The sequence below is a fragment of the Moschus berezovskii genome, chromosome 11, assembly GCF_049115385.1.
Source record: "Moschus berezovskii isolate FMDL1 chromosome 11, NW_MosBer_1.0, whole genome shotgun sequence".
Taxonomy (NCBI): Eukaryota; Metazoa; Chordata; class Mammalia; order Artiodactyla; family Moschidae; genus Moschus; species Moschus berezovskii.
The window spans coordinates 102,470,033-102,497,808 of record NC_142470.1 but is presented as its reverse complement, the minus strand read 5'-3'; the positions used below and the strand labels follow the sequence as shown (position 1 = coordinate 102,497,808).

General features: G+C 45.9%; 1 protein-coding gene across 3 annotated transcripts; it reads right to left on the bottom strand.

Moving 5' to 3' along the window:
* Positions 1-27,690, bottom strand: CREG2 (cellular repressor of E1A stimulated genes 2). Of its 3 annotated transcripts, XR_008682503.2 has the most exons (5): positions 26,865-27,690; positions 24,010-24,179; positions 13,422-13,535; positions 4,445-4,553; positions 1-138 (listed from the first exon to the last, which is right to left on the bottom strand). XR_008682503.2 is itself a non-coding variant. In XM_055400461.2 (4 exons), the coding sequence occupies exons 1-4, from the start codon at positions 27,270-27,272 to the stop codon at positions 4,499-4,501; spliced, it is 747 nt and encodes a 248-aa protein (XP_055256436.2). In that variant the 5' UTR covers positions 27,273-27,690; the 3' UTR covers positions 3,996-4,498. The 3 variants fall into 3 exon arrangements, 2 of the variants coding, with proteins under 2 accessions (XP_055256436.2, XP_055256435.2); XM_055400461.2 differs by lacking the exon at positions 1-138 and having other exon boundaries at positions 3,996-4,553; XM_055400460.2 differs by lacking the exons at positions 1-138; positions 4,445-4,553 and adding an exon at positions 6,353-11,288.
* Between the last annotated feature and the right edge of the window lie 86 nt (positions 27,691-27,776).

The following is a 27,776-nucleotide window of genomic DNA, read 5'->3' as shown; positions in this document are numbered from 1 at the left end:
GAATACAATTTTTATTTATAAATAATTTCCAGGGATTTCCCTGGTGATCCAGTGCTTAAGACCACCTTTTAGTGCAGGAGGTGCAGGTTCAATAGCTGCTCTGGGAGCTGAGATCCCACATGCCTCATGGCCAAAAAACTGAAACATAAAAATAAAAACAAAAACAATATTGTAACAAATTCAACAAAAGATTTTTAAAATGATCCACTTCCCTGGTGGCTCAGTCAGTAAAGCATCTGTCTACAATGCGGGAGACCTGGGTTTGATCCCTGGGTCAGGAAGATTCCCTGGAGAAGGAAATGGCAACCCACTCCAGTACTCTTGCCTAGAAAATCCCATCGACGGAGGAGCTTGGTGCAGGCTGCTGTCCATGGGGTCACAAAGAGTCGGGTACGACTGAGAGACTTCACTTCACTTCACATTAAAAAAAAAAAATCTAAAAAAAGAAATTTGTTGTTGAGTGGCTAAACAGTGTTTGACTCTTTGCAACACCATGAACTGCAGCATGCCAGGCTTCCCTGTCCTTTGCCATCTAAGAAATTACATACATTTAAAAAACAAGCAAACAAAAGACAAAAACCCTGCTATGTTAAAAAACAAAAAAAAAATCCCTGTTTTATTATTTCCAGACACTTTCGGGAACTTTTTTTAGGTCAACTACAAAATCCTTTTAAACTGCCTATAAACAGTGGCATTCATATAAGTTCAGAACAAAGGTTTATTAAAATATTATATGATAAATTAGGAAATGTCAGACACAGTCATGACAGAACAAAGGCTTTTTTCTTGCATGAGAAACTCAGAGATCAATGCCACAAACGTTTCTTTTATGTTGAAAGGCAAGTCAGGCAGCATTCAATCACTCCAGGTATTTCAAGCAAAGAGGTGTTTAATGCAGGGACTTGGTCAAGAAGAAGTTGGAAGATCTGAGGAAGTGGGAGGTTGGGAAGGTGGGGTTGGGGGCCGGGAAGATGGCAAAAGCTCCTACTGCCTGGCTGGAGGCTGTGAGTCCACACTTGAGTTACTGTTCTTGGAAGTATTATTGAATCAAAATAAAAATGTGATCCACAATTTGATACTGAAAAAGATACAAAGAAGCCTGAGGAAGCCTCTTGGGTGGTTGTTCAGAGCATGGACTTGAAGGTCTGGGCTCACATGGGTGCCACTGCTGACCTAAAGAAAGGTCAGCTATTTCTCCAGCAAAAAATAAAATAAAAGGGAGGGCGGAATTAAGTGGCAACTCACTCCAGTAGTCTTGCCTGGGAAATCCCATGGACACTGGAGACTGTTTGGCTACAGTCCATGGAGTCCCAGAGTCGGACACGACAGCACACACAGGGATCAGCAGAGAAACATAGTTTGGGGTCTGTGACCCTGGGGAGCCAAGTGCAAGTCGTGCACAGCAAAGGAAGAACTCTTTTGGAGTGGGAAAAAGAACCTGGGAGGGCTAGAGTAAACCAAGAGCCCATGGATTTCCATTGGCTCAACTGGACTCAGAGAAGAATCAATCTTTCTTCTATCCTGTAGGGCAGCTTCCGCCACAGCGTGAGAGCGTCCCCTTCTGGTCACTTGGCTCTATATAACTGAGATTGCTGTTTTAGTTCATTCGCTCAGTTGGGTCTGACTCTGCGACCCCATGGACTGCACCACGCCGGGCTTCCCTGTCCATCACCAACTCCCAGAATTCACTCAAACTCATGTCCATCAAGTCGGTGATGCCATCCAACCATCTCATCCTCTGTTGTCCCCTTCTCCTCTTGCCTTCAATCTTTCCCAGCATCAGGGTCTTTTCCAAAGAGTCAGTTCTTTGAATCAGGTGGTCAAAGTAATGGAGTTTCAGCTTCAGCGTCAGTCCTTCCAATGAACACCCAGGACTGATCTCCTTTAGGATGGACTGGTTGGATCTCCTTGCAGTCCAAGGGACTCTCAAGAGTCTTTTTCAACACCACAGTTCAAGAGCATCAGTTCTTTGGTGCTCAGCTTTCTTTATAGTCCAACTCTCACATCCATATATGACTACTGGAAAAACCATAGCTTTGACTAGACGGACCTTTGTTGGCAAAGTAATGTCTCTGCTTTTAAACATGCTGTCTAGGTTGCTCATAGCTTTTCTTCCAAGGAGCAAGCATCTTTTAATTTCATGGCTGCAGTCACCATCTGCAGTGATTTTGGAGCCCAAAAAAATAAAGTCTGTCACTGTTTCTATTCTTTCCCCATCTATTTACCATGAAGTGATGGGACCAGATGCCATGATCTTAGTTTGCTGAATTCTGAGTTTTAAACCAACTTTTTCACTCTCACTTTCATCAAGAGGCTCTTTACTTCTTCACTTTTTGCCATGAGTTTCTGTTTAGGCATTTCTTTTTATAATGCTTTTTGGTTTCTTTATCTGTTTTGTGTTAGTTTTTTGGCTGCGCTGGGTCTTTGCTTTGCTCGGGCTTTTCCTAGCTGTGGAGAGCAGAGGGCCACTCTGCTGTGGCGTGAGACTTCTCACTGTGGTGGCTTCTTCTGCTGTGGAGCACAGGATCTCAGTGCTCGGGCTTCAGCAGCTGCGCCTCCCAGGCTCAGGAGTTGTGGCACGCCAGTTTAGTTGCTCCATGACATGTAGACTCTTCCTGGCTGCTGCGGCTGCTAAGTCGCTTCAGTCGTGTCTGACTCTGTGACCACATAGACAGCGGCCTACCAGGCTCCCCCATCCCTGGGATTCTCCAGGCAAGAACACTGGAGTGGGATACCATTTCCTTCTCCAATGTGTGAAAGTGAAAAGTGAAAGTGAAGTCGCTCAGTCATGTCCGACTCATAGTGACCCCATGGACTGCAGCCCACCAGGCTCCTCCGTCCATGGGATTTTCTAGCAAGAGTACTGGAGTGGCTTGCCATTGCCTCTTCCGGAATCTTCCTGGATTGGGGATCAAATCCGTGTCCCCTGCATTGGCAGGTAAATTCTTAACTGGGCCACCAGGAAAGTCCTGTTAATGATTTCTTTTTTCATCACCGTTTACTAGCTGGGGACTCTGTTCAAGTTTTCTCACTTGGCAATTAGAGAGAATTTTCTACATCCCGCGGTTGGTAGGATAATTAAAGCAGGTCCAGCTTGTGAAGAAAGCTGATCACCGAAGAATTGATGCTTCTGAACTGTGGTGTTGGAGAAGACTCTTGAGAGTCCCTTGGACTGCAAGGATATCCAACCAGTCCATTTTAAAGGAGATCAATCCTGGGTGTTCATTGGAAGGACTGATGCTAAAGCTGAAACTCCAATACTTTGGCCACCTCACGACAAGTTGACTCACTGGAAAAGACTCTGATGCTGGGAAAGGTTGGGGGCGGGAGGAGAAGGGGACGACAGAGAATGAGATGGCTGGATGGCATCACCGACTCTGTGGACATGAGTTTGAGTTAACTCCAGGAGTTGGTGATGGACAGGGAGGCCTGGCGTGCTGTGATTCATGGGGTCGCGGAAAGTCGGACACAACTGAGCGACTGAACTGAACTGAACTGAACTTGTGAAGAGCTAACAGAGTACTTAGTAACTTCTCCACTATCTTGGCACTTGCCCCTCCCTGAGCCTGAGGGCACACTAGGGACAGCAACTCACCTGGGGCCACGGAAAGAAGGCAGAGTAGAAAAACTACAGAGATCCACCCGGCTCTCCTCCAATCCCCTTCCCGCCCTACCCAAGCATTGAGAAGAGGGAGAGGAGGCTGGGTCAGTCCTCAGACGGCCCTGGGTTTAGTACCCACTGGGCCTCCTACCTGGTCCTAGTTCCCAGGAACGCTGGTCTGAGAACTGCTTACTGAGTAGATTTCCCACATAGAAAACTGAAGTTTTTTCCTTCCTTGCAGGGTGGATGTAGAAACTAAAAGAGATTTCTTAAAAAGTATATAAAATACTTAGCTCACAGGATGAGTTAAATTACAGTAACTGCTGCAATTAGCTAATTATTTATAAATAACTTAAAATAAATAATTTAAATGTGAAAGTGTTAGTCACTCAGTCATGTCTGACTCTATGGGACCCCAGGGACTTTAGACCACCACGCTCCTCCGACCATGGGATTCTCCAGGCCAGAATACTGGAGTGGGTTGCCATTTCCTTCTCCAGGGGATCTTCCCAAACCAGGCATCGAACCCAGGTCTGTTGTCTTGCAGGTGGATTCTTTACCTTCTGAGCCACCAGGTAATTAATAATTAATTATCAATGAAAATATCACTATCCAAATGTCAAAGTATTTGTGTTTGTCCTGCCATCACATGCAGGAAAACACTGTATTTTCCAAGTGAGTGCAGAGCACTCGGTGCGCATGGCTGGTGCCTCTGGGAACTGGCCTGGACTGTATACATGCTCGGTTCTTCCTCGGCCAGGATTCTGGTCTAAACAAGGTGAAGTTTCCAGATGTAGCCACCAGGGGGCGCGACGGCTCTTTGCCGCGGCTGCAGGGACTAACCGCTTTGTCAGAAGCTCTGGGAGGGTGGGTCCGACGAGGCTCAGCTGGAAATGGTCAGGAGGATGGACGGCCTCCGTGGGGGCCACGCAGGCTAGGAGGAGAGCCAGAGCTGGAGGAGGAGGAAACAATACGTGTGACTGAACGGTAGGGGCTCTGGCCCACAGCCCACGGATCATTTATCCACTTGCCAAGCACTTAACCATGAGCCACAAACGGGTGGCATGTTACATCAGCCCCTCGAGCGGCTCACAGCCTTACTGAGGAGGCTGACACGTGGGCAGATGACCAACATGCACATGAAAATAATGACACGTATGGCGCCTTCACCTCTAACCCTGTGTCCCCTGCATTGGCAGGCGGAGTCTTTGCCACGGAGCCACCAGGGAAGCCCCTCAGTTCATGCCTTTAAGCCCCTACTCTTAAAGACACTCTAAACTCCCCCTTGTCTGACCCTCCTCCATGGCACTTGCTGCTGCTGCTGCTGCTAAGTCACTTCACTCTGTGCGACCCCACAGACGGCAGCCCACCAGGCTCCTCCGCCCACGGGATTTCCCAGGCAAGAGTGCTGGAGTGGGGCGCCATCGCCTTCTCCTCCCCCATAAACCTAGCCTTGCTCACGCTTGCATCCAGAAGACTCACCCAGCTGCAGAGAGTGTTCGGAGAGGGGAGCGACAGAGGAAGAGACAGTTCTGTGGCCGAGGTTGTGTTTATCTGACGGCTCTCCGGGAAACACTCTTTTCTGTTTTGGCCGAGAGTGAGGAGGTCGAGGGGATGGGCTCCCAGGGGCTGACGACTGCGGAAGGCCCTGCAGACAACTGCCTATTACAGCAGGGGAGAGCTTCAGGGAGAGTCACGCCAGGGCCCCCGGGCAGCCGAGGGCTGGTCAGGGATGAGCCCTGATTTAAGGTGAGACCGCTCCTGGCGGCTGTGGCTTTTCTCTGTTGCAAGTGAAGCTGCAGAGATGGTCGCGGAACTTAGCCAGGACAGGGTCTGCTGTGTGGTTCCCACAGAAAACAGTGGGGATGCTGAGGATCCTGGCTAACGTGATGGAGCCGAGTCCACAGACATCACCGTATCACCGGGCTTCAAAACCTGCTTGTTCACCTATCGTTTACAGAACACAAGCCTCCTGGGGGCTGCGCTTTCTTCTCCACTGTAATCCCACCGCGTTATCGGACGCCTGCTTGGGCAAGTGAGTCAGATGGTGTCAGAGAAGAGGCTCGGGGCTCCAGAGCAGGAAGAGAGGGCTGGGAGGAGGGTGGAGAGGTTGGAGGACGTGCCTGGATGTCCGAATGCATTTTCTGAGGTGGGCCTGTCCTGGAGATGACCCGCTCAGGACCCGGAGTGTGAAATGGAGTGGAGGTAGGGTGACCAATCCATCTTGGTTTGCCCTGAGCTTTCTGACTTTACCACTGAAAGTCCTGTGTCCCGGGCACCCCCCAGTCCTGGGTCACTTGGGCTGCTGGTCGCTCTCTGCTTTGTCTCTAAGACAAGAGCATCCCTGAAAAGCCTGAGTGTCAGAGGGTGGTCTGTGAAAACTGCAGGATCGATCACGCTTGCAGGCATGTGTCATCTTTTGATGGCTTACGTGTGTGTGGTGTATTTTCTCATCAGCAAAAGGGAGCTTTTTTTTGGTAGCCCTGAATTCTAGGAATAACAACTATGCTAAAAATGGCAACGATTTCTAAGAGTGGGAATACTGAAATGTGGTTATATCAGCATTTTCCAGTCTGCAAATTAACTGCATTGTATTCAGAGCTTTGAAAAAATCATATCAAGGGACTTTCTTGGTGGCCCAGCAGTTAAGACTCAGTGCTCTTAATGCAGGGGGTCTGAATTTGATCCCTGGTCAGGGAAGTAGATCCCACACGCCAATCCTGCACGTGACAACAACGAGTGCTGCAGCTAAATTATATTTAAAAAAAGCCATATCAACAAGAGTCACCCAGCTAGTTCTTGTCTTTCTGTTGGAAATGTAACTGCTGATTTATTATAATAGCATCTATTTTCTTATTAATCTAATAACATCAATTGGTAATATTCCATGAAAGGTCTGTGTAGAAATATTATACATTTATTTAATGGAGCATGGAAATCATATCCGGAATGAAATAGTGTTTAATTAGATAGACATGTCCAGTTTCAAAAATACACTTTACACTCCACATGCGTTACATAGTGCAAACCATAGCTTCATTATAATTCAAATTATTTTTTTAGCAATTGACTTGGTATAAGCAAATAAGCATCAAGAAATTATTCTAGAGAAGTCTAGAACAGTATTTGATGGTTAAATTATTAAAAATGAAATACAGACTTTCTGGAAAAATTGTAGAAATACATTTCAACCCCAGACAACTCTTAGAGTGAGTGGACATATACAGGACTGTATATGTCATGTATATATATGTATACGTATACAAATATATATGTCTATGTTGACATATAAAAGGCATGTTGAAACAAGTCACATCAGAATTACACTGTCTACATCAACGTCCTAGATACATACAATCATGGAAAATAAAAATGTGTGGGGCAGGATAAAGCTTATTCATAGAAACAAAAAGAATTCTTAGTGGAGGATAACTGTGAATACAGCTCTTTGCTGTGAACATCAGTGGAGGGTCACTGTGCACAGACTGGGAGGCCTGTATATGCCTGCACCTTCGTGTGTTTCTGCCAGAAACTGGAAGATTTCCTCCTCTTCTAAGTGTCCCACATACAATCTTTACAGCAGATTTGTTGAATTCTTATTGATTTGTACTCAGCAGTAAGTTGAATATCTCTTGAAAACTTTGAAAGAAATATTCTCCCTCTTCCAAAAAGTGCATATATTAATGGCTAAAGAAAACTGTCGTCTGTTCTGCTAGGCTTTGGCACATTGATCAGTTCTTAACTTGATTAGGAACCAGTGAGAGGATATGAATGTCTTACTTAAGCTAAGCCTTAAATTTTGTTTGTTAAACTTTTTACTCTAAGAGAATTGTAGATTCTGAGAGAATTGCTGATCATCGTAGGTTCACAGGGAGTTGAAGGATTGAATAGGGAGATTCTGTGTGCCTTTTATCTATTTTGCCCCAAGTCTTGCAAAATGACACAGTATCACAACCAGGATTTTGACACTGATACAAACAAGGTAGAGAACATGTCCATCACACTAAGTACCCCTTTTATGGTCACACTCGCCTCCCTCCTTCTCTACCGTCTTCCCTGGTGGCCCTGATCTATTCTCAATTTCTAGAATTTTACATTTCAAAATGTTCTATAAATGGAGTTACATGGTACGTAACCTTTGGGGATGGGCTTTTTTTCACCCAGCATAATTCTCTGAAGACTCATCCAAGTGGTTGCTTTTATCGGAAATTATTTTTTATTGCTGCATAGTATTCCATGGCTTGACTGGATCAAAATTTGTTTCACCAGTCACCCATAAAGGACATCTGGTTGTTTACAGATTTGGAATATTATGAATAAAAATGCTTTGAACATTCACATACAAGTTTCTGTGTGAACATAAGTTTGCACCTCTTTGGGGTAAATGCCCAGGAGTTCAGTTGCTGAGTGGCATGACAGTCACTTGTTTAGCTTTGTAAAAAACTGTCAGTTTTTTCTCCAGAGTGGCTGTTCTGTTTGATTTTCCCACCAGCTATAGACTGATCCCATCGCTCTGCATCTTTGCTAACATTTGATGTTGTTACTATAATTTAGCAGTTTTGGTAGGTGCCCCATGGTATTTATTGGAGTTTTAATTTGCAATTCCCTAATGACTGATGATGCTGAATATCTTTTCACATGCTCATCTGCCATATCTTCAGAGGAAGTTTGTTCATGTTCTTCATTGTCTAAATTGGATTTTTTAAAAACTGTTGAGTTTTAAGCGTTCTCCATCTATTCCAGATGGTAGTCTTTTGTTGAATATGTCATTGGCAGGTTTTTCCTCCCAGTAGGTAGCCTGTCTTTTCATTTTCTTAACATGATGATCTTTTGTAGAATGAAAGTTTCAAATTTTGATGAAGTCCGATTTATCAAACTTCCCTTTTATGGACTTTAGGCCTTTGGTGTCAAGTCTGAGAAAGCTTAAGTTAGATTAGCCCTAGATCTCAAAGATTTTCTATTTTTAAAAAAAGTTTTATGGCTTTGTATTTCATGTTTAGGGTAATGATCTACTTTTTACATTGATTTTTATTGAATTCTACCTGCTTTACAATGTTGTATTATTTTCTGCTGTGCAGCAAAGTGAATCAGTTATGCGTTTACACGTCTTCCCTCTTGTCTGGATTTCTTTCCCAGTCAGGCCACTACAGCACATTGAGTACAGTTCCTTGTGCTACACAGTAGGTCCTCATTAGTCATGTTTTATACATAGTAACGTATGTCAGTCCCAACCTCCCAGTTCATCCCCTCCCCTCCCAGGATCCATACATCTGTTCTCTGTCTCTATTTCTGCCCTGCAAATAAGTTCATCTGTACATTTTTCTAGATTCTACATATAAGTGCCATTATACGTTCTTTGTTTTTCTCTGACTTCACTCTGTGTAAGTCTCTGGGTCCATCCACGTCTCTTCAGATTGCACAGTTTTGTTCCTTTTTATGGCTGACTAATATTCTGGTGTGTATATGTATCGCATCTTTATCCATTTCTCTGCTGATGGACATTTAGGCTGCTTCCTCGTCCTGGCTATTGTAAACAGTGATGCTGTGAGCATCAGGGTGTGTATGTCTTTTTGAATTACGGTTTTCTCTCCTCTTGCCCAGGAGTGGGATTGCTGGGTCATACGGGAGCTCTATTTTTACCCTCAAATTTACTTTATTCTTCTATATTAGACATTGCTATTGTTAAAGAATGCTTTTGTGACTTGACTTTTGAAAAATAAAGAATTCTGTGCATTTGACTATGCTTTTATGAATAGGCACTTAAAAATATTTTGACAACTCAAATTCTCTTCCTGTCTTAATTTTTTAAACAAAAGTGTAACAATAACACTATTATTTATATTTTAAGTGAATACTTCCTATATTTTGCAGGCTGTGTTTTTAATGTTTATACAACATACCTAACCCACCAAAGAGGGTTTAGAGTCATTATAGAAAGGCAGAAAACTGGGTCTTGCTAGATCCCTTATAAATTTCAAATATAAGCGGTCTCAAATGTGTACTCATAGGTCCTTGAAGGCCTTAGGTGTATACAAAGGTATGATGTGGGTGCTCCTGTGTATAATTTGTAGAAAATTTAAAATCTAAAGTAGGAATCAAATTTCAGAGACGTTTTTTATTTTTTGGTAGAAAATAGTAGCCGACCATCCACAGGTAGGTTGGTCATCGCTTTACTGGTTTTGCTGATTCAGTGACTGCCTATATACTACAGTAACTCTGTCTTGTTCTTAGAACTGGAAGTGGTTTGGGCATCTCTCTGTCACTGTGTGCAGTGCATGCTGGAAGAACTGGAAGCCGTCTGGGTACTGGTTTGTCCCGTGTGCGGCGCGTGCTGGAGTCAGACCCTGGGACGCTGACTTCAGCTCTCCGTGCTTCAGTGTTCTCGTCTGAAAGTGGCAACGACGCTGCATCTCCTTGGTTGTAGACTGTGGTGAGATGACCCTGCCGAGGGCCCGGCCCACGGATGGGCAGGAAGCGCGCCTTCAGCTGCTGACTTCTCTCCTCCCTTCTCTTATAAGCGGCCTGTTCTTCCTTTCCAGCCGCTCCCTCTCCCGCTCTTCTCTCTGCACCACAGACTGAGTGCCACTCCCCGTGTCTGAGAGAAGGGGACGCTTTGTTACCACCAGGAGAGGGCGTCTGGGGAGCCCAGTGCCGAAGCTGCCCCTCCCTTAATGCACTATCATGGCCCGATCATTGCCTGGAACAGGGCTGTGCACCAAACTCAGGGGTTCTAACGTGGTTTGTCGCGTTACAGTGGGGAAAAAAGCTTCACGAGTGACCAGTACATTTTAGCAAATGAGACCCAAGAACGCATTGCCATTCAACAGACGGATGGTAGGGAAAAAGTGAAAGTGTTAGTCGCTCAGTCATGTCCAGCTCTTTATGACCCCATGGACTGTAGCCCACCAGGCTCCTCTGTCCATGGAATTTTCCAGGCAACACTACTGGAGTGGGTTGTCATTTCCTCCTCCAGAGGATCTTCTCGACCCAGGGATCGAACCTGGTCTCCTGCATTGCAGGTGGGATTCTTTACCACTGAGCCACCAGGGAAGCCCAGCAGGGTGGTAACTCATAGACAAAGATTCCTGCACCCTCACCCTGAACACAAGATGACAGCTGTATGATATGTATTTAGTTCTTCTGTGGTTGCAGTGAGCTTACAACCAAGACATGGCTTTGGGCACAAAAGCAACAAACATATTCTTATAATACAAAACAATCACATTGTACATACAGGCAAAATTTTTGTTTGAATGAACAGAAGCTGTCTCAACATGTCACTGTGACAACCAACAATGCTCCCACACAGGTGAGTCTGGTTGAAAAGCATGTGAACAGACTCTCTAGGTGGAGCCCCTGTGTGATCTGGGTATTTGCAAACGGCCACTTCACTCTCCTGCCAGCACAGGGGTCCCTGGTGACCTGCTTTCGTCCTGCTTGCTGTCAGGGTGACAGGCCTGCTGTGAACCCTTCCATAAAAAGACAGCAGTTGACCGCTGTCTGGCAGTGCTGCCCATCAAGGACTTTCTTCTCCCTCCATCAGGCCTTTCTTGGAACGGCTCTGAAGTACTCCTCCCTGGAGATGTCGGCTACTCCTCCATACCATTTCTGAAGCCAGATGTGTTCTATCTTCATCTTCATGAAGAACCATTCATATGGCCAAGGCCACTTTCTCATCACTGGGTGTCTGTGGAAATAAAGAAGTCACCATAGAGCAGTTTTCATCAGAGGGTGCGCCCTCTGGAGCACAGTGCCAGACGTAGCCTTGGCCAGGTCATAGGGCCCGACGCCAGGTCTCTTGTGCTTGGGCTCAGTTGTGTCTGATTCTTTGCGACCCCATGGACTGTAGCCCCTGCCAGGCTTCTCTGTCCGTGGGATTCTCCAGGCAAGATACTAGAGTGGGGTGCCACTCCCTTCTCCAGGGGATCTTCCTAACCTGGGGATTGAAGCTGGATCTCCTGTATTGCATTCTTTACCCACTGGGCTACCTTGGAAGCACTAAGGTCTCTGTGAAACCTGCTCAAATCAGCCAGAAGCCAAAGCCAGGGAGCCAGGGCTGGGGTCTCGGACCCCGAAAGGAGGGCAGGACACTGTTGTCCCCAGAGAGTGGTGGACAGCTCAAGTATGGAGCCAGGCAACGTGGTTTGAACACAGTTTGGCTGCTGATAAACCTGGATGCCTCACGGGCTATTTGCCCTCTCCTTGCTGGTCATGCGGGGTGAGAGGGACGCCGCTGGGCTCACAGGGCTGCGTGGGGAACAGACAGTGAGGCCCATAAGGAACCTGATGGAGGAAGTGTTCAGGGGACGTGGGTCATTGTTACCAGGATGCATCAAGAAAGGCTTAAAATATCTCTGTGTGAAATGTTTAAAGAATTTTGAGCCCTCTCCCTTTTTATTTTGTTGTTTAAAAACTGAGTATTGATTTATTTTCTAAATATTTATTGGGACTTCCCTGGCTGTCCAGTGGTTAAGAATCCACCTTCCAATACAGGGGACTCAGGTTTGATTCCTGGTCTGGGAACTAAGATCCCACATGCCTCATAGCAACTAAGCCATGGGCTACAACTAACAAGAAGCTCCAGTGCAGCCAAAATAAATATAAATAAATGTTGTTGTTCAGTTGCTAAGTCATGTTCAGTTCTTTGCGACCCCATGGACTGCAGCACGGCAGGCTCCTCTGTCCTTCACTATCTCCCAGAGTTTGTTCAGACTAATGTCTGTTGAGTCAGTGATGCCATCCAACCATCTCATCCTCTGTTGCCCCCTTCTCCTCTTGCCTTCAATCTTTCCCACCATCAGGGTCTTTTTCAGTGAGTCAGCTCTTTGTATCAGGTGGCCAAAGTATTGGGGCTTCAGCTTCAGCATCCATCCTTCCAATGAACATTCAGGGTTGATCTTTCTTAGGACTGACTGATTTGATCTCCTTGCTGTCTAAGGGACTCTCAAGAGTCTTCTCCAGCACCACAATTCGAAAGCATCAATTCTTTGTCACTCAGCCTTCTTTATGGTCCAACTCTCACATTCATACATGACTGCTGGAAAAATCATAGATTTGACTGGGTGGACCTTTTTCGGCAAAGTGATGTCTCTGCTTTTTTTGGGGGGCATAGTTGGCAGGATGTCTCTGCTTTTTAGTATGCTGTTTGTTTATTTGGCTGAACCAGGTCTTATTTGGCTGTGCAGGCTCAGTAGTTGAGCTGCTTGGGTTCAGTTGCCGCACAGCATGTGGGATCTTACTTCCCGGACCAGAGATTGAACCCGCATCTCCATCATTGAACGCAGATTCTTTGAGGCTAAGCCACAGGGGAAGCCCCTTAAACCATATGTGTGTGTCTGTGTGTTAGTTGCTCAGTCGTGTCCGACTCTTTGAGAACCCATGGACTGTAGCCCACCAGGCTCCTTTGTCCATGGGATTCTCCAGGCAAGAATACGGGAGTGGGTTGCCATTTCCTTCTCCAAAAAGGCTGTTCAGTTCAGTTCAGTCGCTCAGTCGTGTCTGACTCTTTGCAACCCCATGAATCACAGCACGCCAGACCTCCCTGTCCATCACCAACTCCCGGAGTTCACTCAAACTCATGTCCATCAAGTTGGTGATGCCATCCAGCCATCTCACTCTCTGTCGTCCCCTTCTCCTCCTGCTCCCAATCTCTCCCAGCATCAGAGTGTTTTCCAATGAGTCAACTCTTCACATGAGGTGGCTGTTAGGGCGGGTCAATAACTCCACAAATATTTACACACAAAGGAAGATGCTACTGATGTCAATGTCATAGTAACTTTTAAGGGTTTGGTAAGAACAAACACTTAAACCATAAACCAACCTTGAAAACATGGCTTGCTTGGCAAATTCTACTTCTTCTGGAGACACTGCGACCATCTGACCAGTGAGTGTTAACCGGGCACAGCGAGGATCTTCTGGGTCCACGATGTTTTTTCTGCATTTGAAGGACATTTTCCAGATATTAAATGATGATAGAACATCAGCTGGACATATAAAGGATTTCACTAAAAAGAGAAAATAATAGTTACATTGCTAGTTATATCATTCGGGTTTTTACATTTTTCTGGAACTACTTGAAAATACTTTGACACATATGAACCAGAAATCCCACTCCTGGGCATATATCCAGAGAAAACCATAATCCCAAAAGATACACACCCCCCACTGTTCACTGCAGCACTGCACCCAATAGCCAAGACAGGGAAACAACCTCGATGTCCATCGGCAGACGAACGGATAAAGGTATGGGCAGATGAGTGGCGCCCCCTGGAGCTGCACAGAGCAGCGAGCTGCCCGAACAGGGGCTCCCTGAATGGATAAAGGTACGGGCAGATGAGTGGCGCCCCCTGGAGCTGCACAGAGCAGCGAGCTGCCCGAACAGGGGCTCCCTGAATGGATAAAGGTACGGGCAGATGAGTGGCGCCCCCTGGAGCTGCACAGAGCAGCGAGCTGCCCGAACAGGGGCTCCCAGTGAGGGTCTTGCAGAGCCCTGCCCTGGCCTGTGTGCTCTTGACTAGCACTTCCGAAGCTGTCTCTCGCCCCGAGGATGCAGACTGACATCTAGTGTACACAAACACACCTGTCACACTGCCTGTGTGAAAATATTTTAACTTTTTAATTTTATTGGAACACAGTTGATGTACTATGTTCCAATTAAATTACTGGAATGTTGTGTTAATTCCTGCTGTACAGCAAAGTGCTTCAGTTATATATATATATTTAAAATATTTAAATATTTAATGTATTTTATTATTTAAAAAATATTCTTTTACATGACGGTTTATCACAGGATAGTGAATATAGTTCCCTGTGCTGTACAGTAGGACTCTGTTGTTTATCCATTCTAAATGTAATAGTTCACATCTACCAGCCCCAGACTCCCAACATCCCTCCCCCAATACCCTTCCGCTTGGCAACCGCAAGTCTGTTCTCTAAGTCTGTGAGTCTGTTTCTGTTTCGTAGATAAGCTCATCGTGTCACAGTTTAGATTCCACATATAAGTGATATTATTTGTCTTTTTCTTTCTGACAGATGTGGTACATATATACAATGGAATATTGCTCAGCCGTAAAAGAGTGAAATAATGCCATTTGCAGCAACATGGATGGACAGACCTAGAGATGATCCCACTGAGTGAAGTCAGCAAGAGAGCCGAGGGGCTTGAGGTGCTGGGAAAGTTCTTTTCATTTCATATATTTCCATATTCTTTGAATATTACAATTACGTAATGCAGAAAAGTGGTTTCCAGGGGCTAGGGGGCAGATAGGGAGTTTGGTAACAGGGTATGAACTTGCAGCTATAAGATGAAGAAAATCTGAGAATCTAATTCATAACATGGCAACTCTTGTTAACAGTGCTATATTGTATAGTTGAAATTTTCTGAGAAGAGAACTTTAATGTTCTCACAAAAAAGATAAACAGGAGGTGACAGATACGTTAATTAACTACATGGTGGGATTTTAAAAAACTTTTTATTCTGTATTGGCATATAGCCAATTAACAATGCTGTGATGGTTTCAGGTGGACAGCAGAGGGACTCAGCTATACAGATACATGTATCCCTTCTCCCCCAAACTCCCCTCCCATCCAGGCTGCCGTGTACCATTGAGCATGTAGCACTGGGTATGCTTGTGGCACGCAGTACATCCTTGTTGGGGACCCACTTTAAATACAGCAGTGTGTACATATCCATCCCCAATTCCCTAACCATCCCTTCTCCCCGTCCCTCCTCCCACTCCCCACAGCCATAAGTTCATTCTCTAAATCTGTGAGTCTGTTTTGTTTTGTAAGTGAGTTCATTTGTATCATTTTTTCTTAGACACCACATATAAGGGATGTCATACGATATTACTCCTTCTCTGACTGACTTCACTTGATGGCAATCTCTAGGTCCATCCATTTGCTGCAAATGGCGCTATTTCATTCTTTTCAATGGCTGGATAATATTCCATTGTATATATATTCACGCCACACTTTCTTTCACATCTTCTCTGCCCATCCCTCAGTTGAGGGCCATTTAGCTTGCTTCCCTCTCCTGGCTGTTGTAAACAGTGCTCTAATGAACACTGGGGTGCGTGGATCATTTCGGATCATGTTTTTCCCCAGATACATGCCCAGGAATGTGGCTGCAGGGTCATATGGTAGCTCTGGTTCTATTTTTTTTTAAGGAATCTCTCTACTCTTCTCCTTACTGGCTGTAAGGTGATGGGAATTTCTGCACAATGTGTATGTATATCAAATCATCAGGGTGTGTACTTTAAATATCTTATAATTTTGTCAATTATACCCCAATAAAGCTGGAAACAGACAAAAAATAAAATAACGATCACATACCATTATCTCCTGGTGGGCAGTGAAGGGGTAATTCAGCAGACCTGGGTTCTGAAAGGCCTGTCTTCAGGAGGACCAACCCCTGACTGGCTCCTCGAAGATACCTCTGAGCCCTTGAGATTTCCTACTTCATAAGCATGTTTTTGTGCCTGAGGCCCTGGGTCATGCTGGGTCAGCTTGACCTCCTGGGCCCTGAGCCTGAGTAGCTAAGATCAATCATGCAGATGTTGAAACCGCCAAGTGACTGGATTCCAATAAAAATCCTGGATGCCAAGGCTCAGGTGAGCTTCCCGGGTTGGCAATATCTTGCACCTACTGTCACACATCCTTTGTGGGAGGATTAAGCGTATCCCCATATAATTTTAGTGGGAAGGGACCCTTGGAAGCTCAGGCCTGGTTTTTCCTGGACTTCATTTCATGACCTTTTGACCTTGATCTGTATCCTCTCACTGGAATAAACCACGAGCTGTTGAGTCCTGTGAGTTCTTCCAAGGAACCTGAGGATAGTCTTGGGACCCCAGGTGCAGCCGACCAAGAAGACTCTGAGGATGCTTTTTTCAAAGATGGTGTATATCACAAAACCAGCTTGAAGGCTTGATTCATTAGAACTCATTCCTGTCCATTATAACATTAACTTGAGAAAGGTACATTTGCTAAGCAAAACACATGTTTTGCTTATACTTAGGGAACTTGTTTTCACCTGCCTACAAGTTTGTCTTTATTACACACCCTGTTGAGTCATAACAAGAGAAAGAGTGGACACGCCCACATAAATTGCTTCATGTGAGAACATTGTGTACCATTTGAAAGTGTTACCATTCACGGTGGTTTTGACATTGCAAAAGTGTTGTTGCTGAATTGTGAATTTTTCTAAGATGAAAGAAGGATGGGAGGCAATCTACATAATAGCTGTAAACACTGAATTGACATTGAAGTTTGTATAAAAAACTGAGATGGATAGGAGGAAGTAAAAATAGTAAATGGGAACTAAATTTACATATACCCGATAAGACTGAATTTGTTTATTAAAGCCATTTTTCCCCACAAACTTGCTCCTTTATGAAAGCAGTGAAATGAGGATTCATAAGTAAGTCATGATAGAAGAACACATTGCATTTAAGGGAGCATTTTGCATCTCCACTGGTGGTGATTACACCAGCTAGAAAGAAGATGTGTGTGTGTGTGTGTGTGTGTTAGTTGCTTAGTCGTATCTGACTCTTCGCAACCCCATACACTGTAGCCCACCAGGCCCCTCCGCCCGTGGGATTCTCCAGGCAAGAACACTGGTGTGGGTTGCCATTTCCTTCTCCAAAAGGAACTACAGAAAGAAAGTGAAGTCGCTCAGTCATGTCCGACTCTTTGCAACCCATGGACTGTACCTACCAGGCTCCTCCATGCATGGAATTCTCTAGGCAGGAGAACTGGAGTGGGGTGCTATTTCCTTCTCCAAGAAAGAAGATAATGTGTTTAAATAGGTAAATTGAAAGCTTTTCATTTACACAGTAGGTAACTACTCTAAACATCATACAACTTCCTTCCCACCTATGATAGGCAGGATAATAGTCCCTGAAAAAGTCCACATACTAATCTTTGAAACGTGTGACTGTGTTACCTTTTTTTTTTTTAACTTTTAGTTTTATATTGGCGTATAACCAGTTAACAATGTTGTGATAGTTTTGGGTGCACAGCAGAGCAACTCAGCTATACAAGTACATGTGTCCATTCTCCCCCAAACTCCCCTCCCATCCAGGCTGCCACATAACATTGAGCAGAGTTCCCTGTGCTATAGAGTAGGTCCCTGTTGGTTATCCATTTTAAACATGGCAGTGTGTACATGTCCATCCCAAACTCTCTAATGTGTCACCTTTCACGGCCAAGGGGAGTTAATCAGCTGACCTGGATTATCAACCTGGGATCAGCATGATTACAAAGATCCTTAAAAGTGGAAGAGAGAGGCAAAAGAGAAGGCTGGAGTGATGTGATGGGGAAAAGACTCTCCTGGCCATAGCTGGCTTTGAATATGGGAGGGGGGCTGAACCCAGGAGAGAAGAGAGCCTCTAGAAGCTGGAAAAGGCAAGAGAACGAATTTTCCCTGAAGCCTGTTATCTGTTCTTTAGACAAAATATTACATCTTACAAGGGTTATAGAGCAAAATAATGGAAGAGATGTTGCTGGTACTGTTTGGAAGCCTTGAATGGCCTTGTTCTGTCTGGACTAGTCCAGGGTTTTTAGGGGCCCAGTCCCCTACGTGGGGGTGTTAGCAGCACTGGCTCAAAGGAACCGCCTGCTCTGCCTCCTTAACCCTCCAGAGGTCTTCCGTACTCCCCTTGTTTCCTGTTTAGCATGTACACAGGCTCCCTAGTCTGAGATACCATCTGCTATTCCTTGATCTCTGACTCTAGCTTAGCTTCATTCCTTGGCTCCTAATGGAGCAAGAAAATATCACTATTAAAGACTTTTAATAGTGCCTGCTGCCGATTTTGCATTTGTGCATCTCTGTGGTGGTGATGGAGGGGAGCAAATTCATCTCAGGAAGGGGCACCTTTTCTTTTCAAATAGTCTTTTTTTTTAATATCTTGGCCCAATTTATGTATTTATATTTATTTATTTTTACTTTTTGTCATGTGGCATGTGGGATCTTAGTTCCCTGACCAGGGAACCCGTGCCCCCTGCCTTGGGAGCACAGAACCTTAACCACTGGACCACGAGGGAAGTCAAACACTTTTTTTTTTTAAACAGTCTGTTCTGGAATAACTATGAAAGTTATTTGGGCTCATCTGAAGGCCCTTCCAGCCTCTATTTTTTGAGACTCTGAACAAGTTGGTCCATTTTCATGCTGTTGATGCCGTTTCCACTCCTCAGTTTGATGTTCTTATCCATGGCTTCTCTGAGTTTCTTGGGATGAAATCTTTCTCATTTGGAAGTCTTGGCCACGTGTCTTTGTAGGACAGGCTGCTACATTTCTGTGTGTGTCCTGGGCTAAGATTTTCTCTGATCCAGCATCAAGTCTTGTGATTCAATAGACTCTGGAGGGACACATGCAGAGGGACAAGACATGCAAAAGGGGGAACTAGGTCCACTTCCGGGCAGGACCGTTCAATTTACAACCCATTTGTCTGCAGTTTTCACCTTTCTCCATCATTGTGCTGTGCTAAGAATACATTAAAATTTGTATGAATTGCTTGCATATCACATGTGAGTCATTTTAATATCTATATTTAAAAAACACGTATATTATAAATAGGAACAAAATACCAATGAGAACCTCAGCGTACATCAGAATGAATTACCATGTTTCACTCCACACTTGCAAACGCACTGAAACTGTACATCCATCCGTGGTGGGTTGAATAAAGCCTCCCTGCAAAGATGTCCACGTCCTAGTCCCCAGAACGTATGACTGTTATTTATATGGCAATAATGGCAACCTACTCCAGTATTCCTGCCTGGAAAATTCCAGGGACAGAGGAGCCTGGTAGGCTACAGTCCATGGGGTTGCAAAGAGCTGGACACGACTGAGCCACTTCACTCAAGGACTTCATAGATATGATTAAGTTAGTGACCGTGAGATGGGAAGTTTATCCTAGATTATCTGGATGGGCCAATGTAAAAACAAGGGTCCTTAGAGAGGGAGGCAGAGGATCAGATTAGAGGACGTGTGCTCAGTCACTCAGTGTTCGACTCTTTGTGACCCTATGACCACAGCCCGCCGGGCTCCTCTGTCCATGGGATTCTCCAGGCAAGAATACTGGAGTGGATTGCCATTTCCTCCTCCAGGGGATCTTCCTGGCCCAGGGGTCAAACATCTGTCCCTTCATCTCCTGCCTGAGATGGGAGTCAAGAGAACTGTACCGGCAAAAACATACATATATCAATAGATGAATGGAACAGAATAGAGCCCGGAAATAAACCCATACGCCTATGGTCAACTAATCTTTGACAGAGGAGGCAAAAATATACAATGGAGAAGAGACAGTCTCACATAAATCAGTGAAGTTAGAACACTCCCTCACACTATACATAAAAACAAATTCAGAGTGTTTTAAAGACCTAAATAGAAGACATGATGCCATAAAATTCCTAGAAGAGAACATAGCCAAAGCATTCTCGGATATAAATTGCAGTGGTTTTTCTTAGCTCAGTCTCCCTAGGCAAAAGAAACAAAAACAAACAAATGAGACCTAATCAAACTTAAAAGTCTTTTGCACAGCAAAGGAAACCTCAACAAAACAAAAAGACAATCTGTGGACTGGGAGAAAATATTTGTAAATGATGCGACTGACAAGGGGTTAATCTCCAAAACATACAAACAAGTCATAAAATTCAATGTCAAAAAGACAACAACCCAGTCAAAAAATGGGCAGAAGACCTAAATAGACATTTCTCCAAAGGAGACGTACAGATGGCTAACAGGCACATGAAAAGATGCTCAATATCGCTAATTATTAGAGAAATACAAGTAAAAACCTTAGTGACGTATCACCTCACACTGGTCAGAATGGCCACCATCAAAAAAATCTACAAATAATAAATGCTGGAGAGGGCTTGGAGAAAAGGGAACCCTCCTACACTGGTGCTGGGAATGTAATTGGTGCAAACACTACAGAAAACAGTATGCAGGTTCCTTAAAAAACTAAAAATAGAGTTATGACATGATCCGGCAACCCCACACCTGAGTGTATATCTGGAAAAAACAAAAGCTCTAATTCAAAAAGATACATGTATACCGAAGTTCACAGCGGCACTATTTACAATAGCTGGACATAGAAACAATCTAAGTGTCTATCGACAGATGAATGGATAATGATGTAGTACATATGTACAATGGACTATTATGCAGCCATGAAAAAGAGTGAAATAATGCCATTTGCAGCGACATGGATGGACCTTGAAGGCATTACACTAAGTCAGATAAAGACAAATGCTGCATGATATCCTTACATGTGGAAGCTACAAAAGCCAAACACACTGAAACAGATTCAGTGGTGTTATGAGAGTCTAGGGGCTTGGGAACTGGGGAGATGCTGCTCAAAGAGCACAAATTTGCAGTCAGAAGATGACTAAGTCCTGGAAATCTAAAGTCAGCACAGAGATCATGCTCAACCATTGTTGTTTAGTCATTCCGTTGTGTCTGACTCTTTGTGACCCCATGAACCACAGAATGCCAGGCTTCCCTGTCCTTCACCATCCCCCTGAGCTTGCTCAAATTCGTGTCCATTGAGTCATTGATGCCATCCAACCATCTCATCCTCTGTCACCCCCTTCTCCTCCTGTCCTCCATCTTTCCCAGTGAATCGGCTCTCGTATCAGGTGACCAAAGTACTAGAGCGTCAGCATCAGTCCTTCCAATGAATATTCAACATTACTGTGTTATAAATGTCAAAGTTGCTAGGAGACTAGATCCTAAATGTTCTCACCACAGAAAAGAAATGATAATTATGTGATGTGATCAAGTTGTTAGCTAGAACTGCAGGGGTAACATATTGTAATACATAAATGTACCAAATCAACATGTCAATTATCACAATTCTTAAAAAAAGCACTTCTGAGCTATATGCCAAACACACACATCAGCTTAGATGACAAGTTTTCAGGTTAAAGCAATAGAGTTAGTCGCTCAGTCCTGTCTGACTCTTTGTGACCCCATGGACTGTAGCCCATCGGGCTCCTCTGTCCATGGGCTTCTTCAGGCAAGAATACTGGAGTGGGTTGCCATTCCCTTCTCCAGGGGATCTTTTCAACCCAGAGATGGAACCTGTGTCTCCTGCATTGAACGAGGGCCTAAATCGCATATTAAGTCAATCAGTAATTATTAGGGATCATTAACTTAATTACTAGGGATCATATTAACTATTAGGGATCAGGCATTATTTTTATTCTGAGAGGTAGGTGGCGCCCCCAGGCAGGATCTCCTAGGCCATATTCAGGATTTTGTTATCTTTTCCTAATGAAAGATTTAGGCAGGAGAATCTCAGGATCTAGTGGATCTTGTTTGGGTTTTGAAAGATGCCCAGGTAGAGCACTGGGTCAGCTGAACTGCCTCCAGCTAGATGGATGGATCTCCATTGTCAGCTCCAGGCAGGGGTGAAGAGGGGAGGGAAGCAACAGGGCCTTACCCAGGCTACATTTTATGGTGTATTGTTGCTCTGATTATTATCACCTCCCTCCCCCAAAGAAGTGCTTCCCTGGTGGCTCAGCAATAAAGAATCCTCCTGCAATGAAGGCAACTCGGGTTCCATCCCTGGGTCAGGAATATCCCCTAGAGAAGGACATGGCAACCCATCCCAGTATTCTTGCCTGGAGAATCCCATGGACAGAGGAGCTTGGTGGGCTACAGTCCATGGGGTCGCAAAGAGTCAGACATGAGTGAAGCAACTGAGCATGCCCCCTAAGAACTGACATCTGTTTACTTAATATGTTTTTCATGCCTTGCATAAAGAAGTACAGCATTTTGGAGCTGGGAGGAATTTTACCTGAATTCCTAAAGCATCACTACATTACAGGTGAAGACAACTGAGGCTCCAGGGGTGAAGGGACTCTCCCGAGGTCTCCCGCCACCTCTGCTACTCCTGTGGGGGTGTCCCTCCCATGCACCCCCCTCCAGATGCCAGCTGGGTGCAGACAACTCCCTAGCAGCACCACTTTATTTCAGACAAAGGTGTTACAGTATTTCACTTTTGGCTAACTGTTCTTTCTTTCAGAGAGTTGTCATTTTTAAAAGAACTAATATTTATTTATTTATTCAGCTGTGCTAGGTCTTTTAGTTCCCTGACCAGGGATCAAACCCCGGGCCCCCTGCTCTGGGAGTGTAGTCTTAGCCACTGGACCACCAGGGAAGTCCCTGGAAAGTTTTTGAGAAAGTGATTTTAGGGACTCTGGGTCTTCATCCCGCATACCTCTTGGGGGCAGGTAGGAAAACAATAAATAGACTATGAAGCCTGTTCAGCAGCAGCAGCAGCCTGTTCCTGGGGGCAAACCACTGGCTCTTCCTTCTCTACCCTCTCCTCCTGCCTCCTCCTTTGCATCACAACAAGAGCTGTCATTTACTCACCCATATTGTGCAAGACACTCAAATCCTTCCAACCCTCCCCATCACCCTCGGAGGTAGAAATTGCTATTTCCATTTCACAGTTGAGGAAACGGAGGCTCCCAAAGTTCAGGTAGAAATTGCTATTTCCATTTCACAGTTGAGGAAACGGAGGCTCCCAAAGTTCAATGACTTTGTGCCCCAAATCACACACCTCATGAATGGTAGAATTCTATCGATCTGATTCCACGGCTTATAATACATTCTCACAACATATGTTGCCAATGTATCTGGAACACACCGGCACTAGACTTTCATAGGTTTTTTTTGGCCGTGCCCCTTGGCATGGTGGGATCTTAGTTCCCCAACTGGGGATCAAACTGTACCCCCTGTGTTAGAAGCACAGAGTCTTAATCGCTGGACCACCAGGGATGTCCCTGGCATTAGACTTTAAAAAATTACATTTTAAAATATTTTATTTATTTGTTTATTTATTTGACTGCGCTACGTCTTAGCTGTGGCATGCAGGATGTAGTTCTCTGACCAGGGATCAAACCCAGGCCCCCTGCACTGGGAGCTCAGAGTCTTAGCCTGTGGACCACCAGGGAAATCCCCCCAGCACTAGATTTTAACTGCTTGAAATGATCTGTATTTTAAACCAAAGTCAGCTTCACATTTCAGTTTCATATCTTCCAAAGGTGTGTCTTAGGGACATAAAACAGAAACATGAAAAACCATTTGGAAGCTGCCTAAGAGGTGATGATCATTGCCATCCTCAGAATAAAGTTGTTGCTTCGATAATTTTTTTTCAAAACAAAAAAGAACCTTCAAAACTACCCAGTTCATCGCTTAATTCCATAGATGATGAAAGCAGCATGGAGACCCCAATGCCTTGGCCACAGCCTTAGAGGCTGGTGAGACCCAAAAGCAAACCAGAAACAGCCCTGGCCGAGTGGTGAGGAATGGCTTTGCATCTCAGGGCCCCGTGAACGCCACAACCTCCCTGCCTTGTGTAGAGGAGCGGGGTGAGGGAGGCCAGGCCCTTGTCTACCTGCAGAACTCTCCTTCAGATTCTGGCAGCAGGAGCGAGGCCATGGGGTTCTTCATCAGATCGGCCACCAGGAGGTCCTTGGGTGTCACATAGAAGAAAGGAATCCCAGTACTGTTGTCGAAGGGGCCATCACTGATGGGCAGGCAGGTCCCAAATGGCAGGCCTGGGATCTAACAAACATCAAGGGAAAAAAAAAAAAAAGGCCTTTTCAATACAGGGCTGTGGACTGACTCGAGCTGGGAGCTAAGTCTGTGTCTCTGACCCGAAAACAGAGCTTTGAGGATGCAACGGCAGCATGACATCACCACGGTTTTGACAGGCCATAAACCCGGCAGAGTGGCTCCCAATCTACCCACTGTACCCATTGATGGCTTATGATTCCTATAGAGGAGCTTGGCAGTGGCACCTGTGGATGGGGGATCGTGAGGGAATTATTCTTGAAGCTTCAGAAAAACAGCAAACACACTGTATTGGGACTTCCCTCATGGTCTAGTGGTTAGGACTCTATGCTTCCACATGGGGGCCCAGGTTCGATCCCTGGTCCAGGAACTAAATCTCACATGCCATGTGGTGTGGCCCAAAACAAACAAAAAATTAAGGGACAAAATAAAAAACTAATTAATTAAAAAACCACTCTATTAATTTGAAAGTTATCTGGGGGAAACGCAATGAAATTCATGGGGGGTGGAGGGTTACTAAAGACCTTTCTCACAAGCTGCCCTGGGAATCCCACTGTCTTCACCACCTGCCCCAAAATTTTGGCAACTCTGGGGATAGAATTTAAACCTCACATCTTACCTGGTCTTTGGAATCCAGGAACTTTCTGTTATAGTTTCCTTTAGGGTTATACCACTTCCTCACTTACCACTCATATATTTCAATGTAGTAAATAATATCTCAGTCATGTAATTCAATAACTTACAGGAATTTGTTCCTTATCCTGTTAGCTTCAAGGAAGACACAGAAGCATGCAAAAGCAATTTCTGTTCACGATCATTCGGTACAGCAGGTGAAATTCTCAGACACACATACAAATGTTTCTCAGGTTTTTCCCAAGCCCTGCTGGGCCCAGCATCGTGACCTTTACCCTTTATAGAGTGTGTCTCACTGTTACTTAGCTCAGCACTCGGGGGCTGTCTTTGAAGTACCACTTAACAACAGTATGTAGAATTATGATAAGGGGTGGCTTTAACCTTTGAAGAAGTCCTATAGAGTGGTAACATGTTATTACCAGCTCCTGTTTTCAGCTGGTCATTCACAAACTTTGCGATGGGTTCACAAAGTGTCGGACACGACTGAGCGACTCAACTGATTCACAAACTGGCTGGTCATGCTGGGCACACAAGCCAGGCATGCAGAAAATGTTCTCTGAATTTACTGGATTTGGTGTAAATGTCAATAGTGGAAAAGGGAGCTACTGACAAGGCTAAGAAAAGGGGTGTTGAAAGTCAATATCTTTGAATACTTTGGCATTAGATTTTTTTAATTGCTGGAAGTGATCTATGTTTTAAACCAAGATCAGCTTCATATCCTCTGAAGGTGTGTCTTAGGAGCATACGATATTGCTGTGGAAAACCATTTGAAGGCTGTGAGAGACATTAAGATCATCACCATCATCAGAATAAAGTTGTCATTTAGATTCTTTTTTTTTTCCAAAGCATAAAAGGACCTTCAGTCCAACACAATTTCATAGATGAGGAAAGCAAAGTGAAAGATCCAGTGACTTAGCCACAGTTTTGGAGCTGGTGAGACCCAGATCTGGGCCCAGAACCTCCCCCAGCTCCCCTACCCCATGATCTACAAACGCCATGATAAGATAAAAATTTTTTTGCATTAAATAAATAGGGGTTCAAATTACTGCCCTGTAATAAAACCCTTTTAACTATCTTTTTTCAAAGTTATTAATTTATTTTAATTGGACGATAATTACTTTACAATACTGTGATCATTTTTGCCATACGTCTCTTTTTTTAAAGTTTTTTTTTTAAGTGGACTTTTTATTTACTGAATTTGTTACAATATTACTTCTGTTTTTTGTCTTTTTGGGCGCAAGGTAGGTGGGATCTTAGCTGCCCATCAGGGATGGAACCACACCCCTTGCACCGGAAGGCCAAGTCCCAGCCACTGAACCACCACTGGACTCCTTACATCTATCTCAACAGCCCTAAAAGCGTTATGGAGGGTGTTCATGTAGGAATGCTACATCCTCATCAAATATCCACGTTATTTCAGCTTCAGGCGGAATCACGTCTTACAGGTAAATAAAACAACCTGTGAACTGCAGGATGAGAGCTCCAGCTGGAACAGCGCTGTCACTCCAGGACTCACAGCTTCGGCACAGTAAACCTTTCCAGAACAACTCTCCAATGCCACTGTTTTAAATGTAAATTTCCACCAAAGCCACTGTTCTGGTGTCCGCAGGTGACAGGGCAATTCCAGTCGGTGGGCGGGAATGGGGCCACATGCGGGGACGGGCTGGATGAGCTGCTCGGTGATCCCGAAGGCGGCTGTGGCTTCTTTTGTCCAGGTCTCCGGTTAGGCGTGGTGATTTGCACCTCGTCTTTGGCCATTTCAAGACCGCGCTTCGGCCCTCATCCACCTGGCAGGAAGCCTGCTTGCCGTCCTTCGCCTCGCACCACCCCCCCACCCCCCCCGCCACCGCCACCCCGTCGCGGGTTTGCCCTGGTAACCGAAGCAAAATCTGCTTTCATTAATTACACGCTGTCCACCCCGATCCAGACACCCGCGCGCGTCTGCTAGACCTGGATCGGAGCACGGGGGTGGCCCCAGGCTCTCCGGGTCCCCTGGGCGCGCCAGGCACGCCCCTGCACGCGGCTCCGGCGGGGGCGGCTTACCTTCTCATGGGCGGACACGGTGGCCAGACAGCCCCAGGCGCTGGCGTGGGCCAGGAAGCGGGCGATGCCCGGGCGCAGCCTCGCGCCGCCCTCGCGCGGGTAGGAGAACATCCCGGGCTGCGCGGGGGGCGGCCTGGCGCGGGCGGCGCCCTCCGGGGGAGGCAGGTGTGCGTCCTCCTTGTGCGCCGAGGCCGGGAAGCTCCGCTGCCAGAGGCTGCCCGAGTCCCCCAGCAGCGCGGGCAGCGCCTCCTCCGTGGAGGCTCCGTCCAGCTCCTCGTCCACCTCGTTGGTGACGGCCCAGGACACGGAGCTCACGATCACGTAGCCCGCGGCCGGGGACAGCAGGGCGCCACACCACAGCAGCCAGGACAGGCGGGGCCCGGGCCGCCGGCCGCGGCGCCGAGACATCCTGCGGAGCGCGCGGGCCCCGGGGCCCCGGGGCCCCCGAGAGGGACGCGCCGCCCCCGCCGCAGGTGCCGGGTGGGCCCCGGCGGTCCTTGCGGCCGCGCGCCGCGCCGGGAGGTGGGGCTCCCGCACGCACTGCAGCCCCGGTGCGCAGTCCTGCCTGCGCGCCCGGCCGCGGCTGCGCTTCTTTTCCGGGGGGATGGCACAGCGTTCTGCAGCCAGACGCGGGGCCGTTGAGGTTCCCGGCTCAGCGCACTCCTCCACTCACCAGCTGTGCGGCCCTGCCGAGTCACGTAACCTCTCTGTACCCGGTTCCTTCATTAGGAAACACAGAAAACAGTATTTGCCATCGCGGGGGTGAGGGATGGGAGGATGAAAGCGGTTCATGTTCGGAGAGGTTTAGGCCAGTGCCTGGCGTGAAGCAAGCGCTCCGTGCTGTGAAATAGACAAGAGGCAGGGGTGGTTGTCGTTTGGTCGAGGAGGAAGCTGAGCTAAGGGGGATGGTAA